This window comes from Arachis stenosperma, chromosome 5, assembly GCF_014773155.1.
Source record: "Arachis stenosperma cultivar V10309 chromosome 5, arast.V10309.gnm1.PFL2, whole genome shotgun sequence".
In the NCBI taxonomy this organism is placed as follows: domain Eukaryota; kingdom Viridiplantae; phylum Streptophyta; class Magnoliopsida; order Fabales; family Fabaceae; genus Arachis; species Arachis stenosperma.
The window spans coordinates 5,998,778-6,009,556 of NC_080381.1; the positions used below are offsets into that span (position 1 = coordinate 5,998,778).

Below are 10,779 nucleotides of genomic sequence, written 5' to 3' on the forward strand. Positions count from 1 at the left end.
ATTGTGATAATCATAGTAAAATTGCACTCTTTAGGAGTCAAAATCATCAAACCAGATGAGTTATAAAATGAAGTCTACTTAATTCTTAACTTATGATATGTACTACTTGCTTATCGATGAATTAAACTTGACACGTAATCGATTCAGCAAGGAAAAAACAATTAAAAACCAAAATGTTATTGCTGAAATTAGATAACTTGTACTGAATTCCATTTCATTTCTGTTCATTTTTTCGCATTTCAAAACAAAGTTTTTCGATAGGAAAAAGAAAAAAAAGTTAATCTACATTATTATTTCTCTTAACCCAGTCTAACCGTACGTTTTTATATTCTTGCATGAGTAGTTTAACTCGGTTTCTTGCTTGAATTAATCAACCAATTAGGGTGAAAATTAGGAAAGTTGAACGAGAGGTTACATCACCAATCTTCTTGGGAGGGTTAGACAAGTTACTACATAAAACGTATATTTAAGATAAAAAATAAAGGAAAAATATAAGTAGACAATAAAAATATTAAACAATGTGAACAATAGATATATCGGATGTTTATTTCACTAAGTTTATAGATGGTTATTTTCATATTAAAATTTAGATAGTTAATTTGGAAGTGTAGTATGTTTTTATTTGATTGGTGGTTGTTCATGTTGTTCAAAATAGTTATTGTTTACCTAACACTTCCCAAAAATAAATAGGTTCCTAACTTTTTAATAAGTAGACACATAAATTTATTATTAATTTAAAAATAAAAAAATATTTTTAATTTTTTAAAATATGAGATATTTAAGTTCATTTGTCTAAAATATACAAAGACAAATCGATCTCCAAAAGAGACTTAAATGTCTCCCATTTTAAAAAGTGCAAAATATTTTTATATTTTTAATTAGTCGATGATTTATTTATTTTTAAGATAAAAAATTAGATACCTATTTATCGTTTACTCTATATCTAAATACACGATTTAATGCCATTATTAAAGCATTCCAAATTAAATGTTCGTTGAAAAAAATGTCCAATAAAATATTCATAAAACCATTAAAAAAGAATCATATTCAAATTTAATGGAGAAGAAATATTTTTTATACAGAGTATGATATCATTTAAATGTTCAAAATCAGTTTTCTGTCTTATAAACGTGCAATACATTATTTCTTCTTGGAAATTTCTTATTCATGCGTGTGTGGTTCGTTGAAGATTGAAGCAGGTAAAAATTAAAATACTCCCGAGTCCTCAACGTATACCCTCCTTAAAATTCATGACAAAATGTGAGAATTATTTCTTCACATTATATATTTTTAAATATAAAAGGACTTTCAACTTTCAATAAGCACAGAAAATAAAGCACGTTAGAAATGAATAATTTATCGGTGGGGAAAAGTCTCAAAGTCTGATAATCAAGGGAGTTAATCTTATTTAATCTTGGTAAGTAAAGAAAACTTGGTATGCACTTCGAATCGGTTACCATGTAAATATCAATATATATATTCGACGAGTTTATGTTTACAACTCATATCAAACAACCTGTTGCCACCTGGCAGACACAATTTCACAATACGCTACTCAATCGGAAAAAACAACAAATACTACATTGAATTTAAATATAAATAATGTATCATGAAATTATTAAGCCATAAATAGAATAAGAATTGGTCAAAAATGAAACCATCACTATGAACTTGTCGATAACTTCCGGACAGCTTCATCGATTTTCATATAGTATCCATGATTGCATCATTGCATGTGCATTTATTATTGAAGTCAAAGTTTATATCATTTAATTCCTAGCTTAAGACTGTTAATCAACACTTAATTTAAGCAAGGAAATAATAACCGATGTCCCAAAATTGAAAGGGTATCGTGGAGAAGTGTTCATAAGACATTTTTAAAATAATATAATATCTTTAAAATACTAATAAATGAGATACTAGCTTGGTAGCAAAATAAACAGAGTTATTTACCAAACAACGAATCCGTACCCTTTGGGAATCATATATATGATATAATTAAGCAAGATTATTGTATATGTATATATAGGATGATAAGAATGGTGTGGTTAATGGTGATAGTAGGTTTGTTGGGAGGATATGCATTTGTGTTTGGGTTGTTGAGAAGGATAAACAATTGGTACTATGTTTGGAGAGTGGGAAAAACTAAATACCCTCTTCCACCTGGTGATTTGGGTTGGCCTTTCCTCGGCAACATGCCTTCCTTCCTCAAAGCTTTCAACTCCGACCCTGATTCCTTCATCCATAACCTTCTTTCCAGGTCCCATCCTCCCCTTCTCTAATTCTAAAATCATACACACATATATATCTCTAACATGTTTTTTGCACAAAAATCTATCTAATTTTTTTTAAAATATTAATTCAAAACCTATAAATAACTATGTATTCAAAAAAATTAATATATCTAAACATATTTTGAATCTAATTAAGTACATTAGTTCTTTAATGTTTAAATAAATTAATGATTACATCAAAATGTTTGATATGAAGTTAATAATTTAAGATACTGATTCGTATTATGTTAAGTAATTTAGTTAAATATATTAATATTTTTTTTGTTATCAAATATTATGAAAGGTGTAATTTGATTGAAATGTAATTGTGGACCTACGTATATGCAGATATAATAATGCTAACAAAATTAATTATAACTTATTTTATTTAATATTTATTAATTATTATATTAATTAATAATATTAAATAAGATAAGTGTTGATTTTTTATTAATATTATTTTATTATTAAACATTTTTTATGTAGATATGGGAGGACAGGGATGTATAGAACGCACCTGTTTGGATGGCCGAGCATAATAGTGTGCAGCCCAGAGACATGCAGAAAGATGCTAACTGACGTTGAGAGGCTCAAACTTGGATACCCGGCTTCAACCATGGCGCTTGTAGGCAAGAGATCATTCCACGGCATATCAAACGCCGAGCACAAGCGTCTTCGCCGTCTAACCACTGCTCCCATGACTGGCCATGATGCCTTGTCCATGTATGTTGGTCTCATAGAGGATATTTCCGTCAAGACTCTCGATGAGTTGAGCAGTAAAGACAGACCATTTGAGTTCCTGGTTGAGATGAGGAAGCTCGCATTTAAGGTTTTCACCACCATCTTTTTGGGCTTTCATGATCATGATCACGTTGACCTTGACATGGTGAACAACTTGTACACAATCTTGAATCTAGGAATGAAGTCCATGGCCATTAATCTTCCTGGCTTTGCATTCCATAGAGCACTCAAGGTCTCTTTCTATAAATCTCTTCAACTAATTAAGTACACGGTAAAAACTTGCTTACAGCTGTTTTTATGTTTTTAAGTGAAATTAATACTTAAAAATTATTTATTGATTTGATAAATTTAATTAAATTATTATTTAACGATTTTCAATTTTTTACTTTACGTAAAGATAATTGCATATGAGTTTTTATTTAAATATACAATATTTTGTATATAAAATTTTTTTTCTAAACTAGCAGGTAGTATGTTCATTCATTTATTTACATATATATGGAGAGTTTAAATATTGTCTTCTACCTATAATAATTTATTAACTAGTAAAGAATTCTAAAACAAAATTCAGATTTACAACCAAATTAAAAATATCTTAAAAAAGTAAATATAATTTTTATAGAATAAAATAATAAAAATAAGAGCTAAATTTCCATTAGAGGTTGAAAATGAAATATTATTTGTGATTGAATCAGGCACGAAAGAAGCTGAAGAGGATGCTTGAAGGGGTGTTGGAGCGAAAGAGAAATAATAATAAAAGAAAGGATGAGATGATGAGGAGAGATTTGATTTCAGTATTGATGGAAGTGAAAGATGAAGAGGGTAGGCAGCTGGAAGATGAAGACATCGTAGACTTACTTGTCATATTCTTGTTAGCCGGTCACGAAAGCTCTGCTCATGGCATCTTGTGGACCATCATCTACCTCACCCAACACCCCCTTCTCTTCCTTACAGCTAAGGTATCAGTAATGCTAGAGAGACAAAAAAACAACCAGAACTTATCTTATTTAGCATTTATTAATTGTCGCAACAATTAATGAATGCTAAATAAGGCAAGTTATGATTATTTTTGACTAATTTTTTTTTGTTACCAAACATTTTCGCGAAGGTACCCTCCCTACTCCCTACTCCCTACTACTATATACTAATTCAACTCATGTTACTTGTTTTTATTCTATTCATATTCCATCATCAGCGAGAACAAGAAGAGATCATCAACACAAGGCCTTCCATGCAGACAGGATTGGACATTAAGGAAATTAAGCGGATGACTTATTTATCAAAGGTATATATTTAATTTATTTTACACCCATGTCAAACCTAAAGCTTTAATTAATTAATTGCTTTCAATTATTGTTAGGTTATTGATGAGATGCTGCGCAGAACAACTATCTCCTTTGCAAACTTTAGACAGGCAAAAGTTAATGTTAACATTAATGGTTAGTTATTTATTCAGTGGTATCCTTTAATCTCAATGCTTATTTACATTTATTGTCACAAAATTCTTAACCGTTTAAAAATTGCAGGTTATACCATACCAAAAGACTGGAAAATCCTGGTTTGGAATAGAGGTGTTCACATGGATCCAGAAACTTATCCCAATCCAATGGAATTTGATCCTTCTAGATGGGATGTATGTATGATGACCATTAATTACTTCTTATTAATTTAATTTAATTTAATAAACAAAAAGTCCATTAATCTAATGTATATATGTTACTAAATTACTAAAATGTGGTGCAGAATTACCATCCTAGAGCAGGGTCTTTTCTTCCGTTCGGATTAGGAAGTCGGTTATGTCCTGGAGGTGACCTAGCCAAGCTTGAGATCACCATTTTCCTCCATCATTTTCTTCTAAATTACAAGTTAGTAAATGTCTTAGTATTATTAATTTACTGATTGAAGAAGGCAAGTAGTACTTAGTACTTATATTATATTATCGTTATTTTCTAAAAATGATTTTGATTATGCAGAATGGAGAGAATTAATCCTGATTGTCCGGTGATTTACTTACCGGTGCCAAGGCCAAGTGACAACTGCCTTGCAAAAATTGTGAAGGCCACATAAATTGCAAAAGATACTTAGGGTTAATATTTTTCACTACTCCTTCTAAATAATATCTTTGAATAATTGAGCCCTCAGCGGCATCGAATTTTAATATTCGTTTTAGCAAATAGTCCAATAAAACAAAAATAGAGAGAAATGAAATCGTTGGTAGTTGGTAGTGCATTTTGATTTGATAAGAGTTTGTCCATAAATTAAATTAATTTCAATTAAGAAAGCAGAGTTATGAAAGCACTATGGAAAAAAGTTCCTCTTGCCCAACCTACTTCAATTTGTATCAACATCAAAGTCTGAGAAATACCATCTTAATATGTATAATTTAAATTAGTTGTGACTTGTACTAAGAATAATATTAACATATTAAAAATATAACTATTTATATAAGATAAATTTTCTGATGATATAATTTTAGGTGACTAAGTGTGACTGATGTTTAACTGATCAATAATATATTGAAATATATAAGTGATGAGTCTTATCTATGCATGCATCGACGCTGCTCCAAAGGGCCTCTTAGTGTTGAGCGCTGTAAGTTTGTGAGGTTTACTACAAGAATAGGGAGAAAATTTTGACTTCAAAAAAATGGTTGTGACATAGGCGGACTAAAGTGTGACTAGACAAAAATACTTATTTCGAAAAATGGTTAAATGTCCAAAAAATACGTTGGATAAAGAATAAATTTGATTTTTAGAAATAAATTAATAACAAAAACTGCAGCTGAGGTCCAGTACAGTTAGCATATTTGTTCGCCTCATACAACGCTGCATCCGGGTTCAAATCCCAGTGCTTAGGCTGCATTCCACTTGACCAAAAAAACAAAAACTAAGATTTTACTTCCTAAGGAAGGACTTTCATTCATTTTAGGATTAGATTGATAGATTTAACGGTGAAATTTAAAGAAACCAAAGTAATTCTTTAAGACCTGAATTGAAAAACTTACACAAAGACGTGTTAGTACGAAAATTTTCTTATATTAATTAAAAGTAAAATTGGATTCAATTAAAAAAAATACTAATTAACCTTCCGTTGTAATTTTTTTGGAAATAATAAATTTTTTATATATAAAAAAATTTAAATATTTTTTGGTGAAAAAGTTAGTAGTAACTTTTATAAAATATATGTTAAATTATACAGTTGGTCCTATATTTTTAGTGAAATTGCAAATTGGTCCTTACACTTTAAAAGTTTATAATTGGGTTCCTAAAAAAATTAAAATTTACAATTTAGTCCCCGTCGTTCAAAAAGTGTTTGATTTAACAGAATATTCTCAGCATATTCCTATTTTAAACATGTGAGCTGCACATGTTTGACAATAGGGACCAATTTGCAATTTTAGTGAAGGTATAGGAACCAACCGTGTAATTTAACTATTTGAAAATGACCAAAAATTCTCTAGACTATCTGAATCCACCCCGCTCCCTCCCTAGCTCTCTCACTCTCACTTTTTCACTTTACAAAATGGTACCCCAACCCCAATTCCAGCGCTCTTTATCACCTCGGCTCATCATTGACGTGCCTCTCGCCTCCGTCACCGCGCATCGAATTCACCGATAAATTGAGTTACTATTTTTATGTTGACTTGTTGCTATTTTTTTCTTAGACATTGAATTGTTCGCTTTGAGCATGTTTGGGATTGAAATTGTTCTCTTTCATTTATCGGTGTTCAGTATCGGGATTGGAAAAGAAGAAAAAGTCGTTGGATGGAGAGAGGTGAGTTGGAGGAAGGAGGTGAGACCCGACCTGTGAGCACAAATACGGTGGATCCGGCATGACAACGGTGAATCGAGGTAAGTAGGGGTGTTCGCGGTGCGGTTTGAATTGGATGATTTATTTTAAAAAAATCCGATCCAATTTTAAACGGTTTGGATTGGATTGAATTTGCGGTTTTGTAAATTAAAAAAATTAAATATATATATATATAACAAGTTTCAACATCAAATTTTAAATAACCAACAATGACATAACAAGTCTTAACAATATCTTAAAAAACCAACGATAACATAACAATAGAAATAAAATTATAGGTTAGTTAAAATAAATAAATAAATCACATTTTGAACATAAAATATTTATTAAATAATAATAATACATGAAAAATATAAAAATGTATAGCAGATTGAATATGTTATAAGTATAATTGTAAATATAATAATAAATAATAATATTATAACACATTGTGCGGTTTGGATTGGATTGAATTGGTTGTGAAAAGTAGATCCGAAATCCGATCCGATCCAGCGGTTTGCAAAAAATAAAATCCAATCAAACCCGAATTAGTGCGATTTCAATCGATTTTCAGTTTAAATTGAATTGGATAAGCGATTTAATTTAGATCGGTTTGGATTTGAACACCCATAGAGGTGAGAGACAGAAAGTGCTGGAGTTGGGGTATCGATTCGGAAAGTGAGGAAGTGAGAGTTAGAGAGCTAGAGAGGGGCGAGGTGGGTTCAGATAACCTAGGAAATTTTTGGTCATTTTCAAATAGTTAAATTACACGGTTGGTCCCCATACTTTAACTAAAATTATAAATTGGTCCCTGTTATCAAACATGTGCAGCTCACATGTTTAAAATAGAGAATATACTAAGAATATTCTATTAAATCAAACACTTTTTGAAAGATAGGGACTAAATTGTAAATTTTAATTCTCTTTAAGGACTCAATTATAAATTTTTAAAGTGTAGGAACTAATTTGTAATTTCACTGAAAGTGTAGAGACCATATATATTTTATTATTTTAAATTAAAAATAATTAATTTTTTATTTTATTACCAACTTTTTTAAAAAGATATTGATTTATAAGAAAAAAAATTCTCATGTTACCTATTTTCCATCGTATTTCACAAACAATAAGCTTTAAATTAATTTGTAAAAAGGATGTGAAAATTAAATCATTTTAGTAGCATTTTTTTATAATTAAAATGTAACAATGATGTTAGAAATTTATTTTGTAACTCACTTTTTTTAAAATTTTAAAAAGTATAAATTTTACAACAATTTATGATTAAATTAAAATTGCAAAACTAATACAGTATTTAATAATAAGAAGCTGATAACGATGAGCTCATATTTTGGGATAATAAAATTAAATTAGGTGAAACACTAAGTTAATTGAAATCAATTTCATAAGAGGAGTGTTGGGTTGAAGATCTTATCATTTGTAACCATTAATTAATTTTTAATAAAATTTTGCCACAGAGCCGATAAAATATTTATATAATGTGTATAATGGGTTATTTATTTAGTTCACTATAAGTTAAAAAATGAATATTTAAAGTAAAATATTACTCAATTCTTAAACACAATATACTCATATTATCTAAAATAATTATCCAGATACTAGAAATAATAAATATCTGATATCCTATTGAATCAGACATTCCTATATTCCATTATACATATTATACAAATATTCTATTGGTTTCCTATATTTCCTCTTTTTAATAATATAAAATCAAGAGGTGACCAACCAAAAAATAAACAAAACCATTTAATTAGAATGATTTTTGAATGGATTTGGATCCTCTAAAGTTTGAATTTTACTTTAGAGAGTAAAGTGTGATCTTTCACAATTTATTTGGTAGGTGAGACCAAAAATAAATATAAAAAAAAATTATTCAAAAATAAAAGATCACACCTTATCCTTTAAAAATAAAAATTTAAAATTTAGAAGATTTAAATAAATCCTTTTTGAATAATATGTTTAAAAAACTGCTCTTAAGATCACAAGGAGCACAAACCATTATTCATTTTACTTTTATTATTAAATTTATTATTAAATGCTGATTAAATTTGAATAAAAGTGAGTACTTTCTCATTTCAAAATACCCATAACCATCGTGCATTTACTCAGAGAAAACTAAAGACATACCCACACTGAACCCGATCGGCTACTGAAACCTACGTTCTCTATCGCCCAGGTACTCTCCGTCGGTCATATGGTGCCGTAGCCGCTGGACTAGCCTAACCTTTTCCTCCCACTTCTTCCGTGGGCGTCGCTCAGGTTAATGTAAGCCATGCTGACGGTCTTTTTTTGCCCACGCACCTCAACGAACTCTGTCGCTGACTCGTGTTCCTCTTGTTGGAGTCGCCGCCGTTTGATCTCTCCTCGCCGTGTTTCTCTGTTAATAATCTCTCTCAGTTAGAAGTTTAATTAATTTTAATTAGAGATTCAAACTATTTATTCCTATTCATTAACAATTTCACCATGTTTGATCCAATCAACTCCTCCGATCTACTCTCTTAAAAAATACCACGTGTTCCTTTTAGATTAGACATTTGTCCTTGGCCACCTTAGCCTTTGTTTTGGTTTGGCCACAGACTTCGCCTTCACATAACACTTGTTCTTGGCATAAATAATTTCATTCCATTACATTGTACAACTGCTTCAAAATTCAAAGTTTAGATGAAAGGAAAAAGCAGTTGTTCATTAAAATAACAAGATGATGATAATATAAGATAGTGAAAAAAACAGTTAGTCCAATGCATATTAAAAGATATTCAATGTGCAGCATCTTCTTCTTGGCAGAATTTAGTGTACTCCTTTGGTCCCAGCAAGGAATCCAATTCAGCTGGACTAGTTGGCTTTACTTTTATCATCCATCCACGTTCGTACGGGCTCGAGTTTATCAGGCCAGGGGTTTCCTTGAGAGAAGCGTTAACCTCAATGATTTCACCAGAGATTGGAGAGTTGACATCACTGGTTGCCTTCACACTCTCAACCGCTCCAAAGCTGCCTCCTTGTTTCACTGAACCACCCGGTTCAGGCAGATCTACAAACACAACCTCTCCAAGATGGTCCTGAGCATGGTCAGTGATTCCAATGGTGGCCACTGAGCCTTCATGCTTGACCCATTCATGTGAGTTTGCGTACTTGAGTCCATCCAACACGGTAGAGAAGCATCTGGAGAGAAAGAAGGGAGAAGGGAGGTGATGAGTTCTAGAAGCTGCTGAAGATAGTTTGAGTGCATTTGCAGTTGAAGAAGCCCACAGCCTGAGTGCCATGGTTGTAACAAGAATATGATAGAGAGATATGTGTGTGTGTTTTATCTCTGGCAATTTTTTCTCTTTATCTTGGATGTATGGTAGCCAGCCAATTCCTCATCCTTATACTTTGTGTTTGCACCGTCTCCTCTATCTTATGCTTCTTTAATGTTATCCATACAACATATGATGCTATTACTCTCTTTAAATAAACTTTAGACCAATTTAATTCTTATCAACCAATTGCTCCCTTCACACCACATAACCAAAGTAAAGACTAATAATGCCTTCTTTCATTGTTGGGCTTTCAAAGCCCAATATACACTTGGACAAAGAACAAAAACAGGATATTTTTAATGACATATAAATTGAAAGAAAAGGAAGGCTTTTTTTTTAATAGCCAATAACAAATACTTTTGGACTTTTTTGAATCAAATTAAAATCACAGTTGAAAATGAATAGAGTGCAATGATAAATAGTATTGATTAAAATTTTCAAATTAAAACAATTTAGGTTGTCGAGTAAGTTTGTGTATCCAGCACCCAATGGTCGAATCATTTGTCTTTTTAAATGAGTGTTAGAAGTTTGAATTCCACCTTTTGAATGAAGATGACGTGGCACTCAAACTCCCATTCTTAAAAATCCCTTAGCAAAATGGCAACCCATCAAAACATTCCGCATTGAAAAAGAGACATTCAAAAACTACCAACCCAGGTCCA

At 30.8% G+C, this 10,779-nt stretch overlaps 2 protein-coding genes across 3 annotated transcripts; one reads left to right on the forward strand and one right to left on the reverse strand.

Moving 5' to 3' along the window:
- The first annotated feature begins 1,966 nt into the window (after nt 1-1,966).
- Nucleotides 1,967-5,372, forward strand: LOC130982310 (beta-amyrin 11-oxidase-like). 2 transcript variants are annotated; one of them, XM_057906273.1, is made up of 8 exons: nt 1,967-2,260; nt 2,760-3,285; nt 3,710-3,973; nt 4,210-4,299; nt 4,375-4,453; nt 4,541-4,647; nt 4,758-4,879; nt 4,988-5,372. In XM_057906273.1, the coding sequence occupies exons 1-8, from the start codon at nt 2,031-2,033 to the stop codon at nt 5,079-5,081; spliced, it is 1,512 nt and encodes a 503-aa protein (XP_057762256.1). In that variant the 5' UTR covers nt 1,967-2,030; the 3' UTR covers nt 5,082-5,372. The 2 variants fall into 2 exon arrangements, with proteins under 2 accessions (XP_057762256.1, XP_057762257.1); XM_057906274.1 differs by having other exon boundaries at nt 2,760-3,246.
- A 3,496-nt stretch (nt 5,373-8,868) lies between these two features.
- LOC130982198 (glycine cleavage system H protein, mitochondrial-like) lies at nt 8,869-10,245 on the reverse strand. The gene is made up of 2 exons (XM_057906090.1): nt 9,284-10,245; nt 8,869-9,198 (listed from the first exon to the last, which is right to left on the reverse strand). Exon 1 carries the CDS (start codon nt 10,079-10,081, stop codon nt 9,578-9,580), a length of 504 nt encoding a protein of 167 aa, XP_057762073.1. The 5' UTR covers nt 10,082-10,245; the 3' UTR covers nt 8,869-9,198; nt 9,284-9,577.
- Between the last annotated feature and the right edge of the window lie 534 nt (nt 10,246-10,779).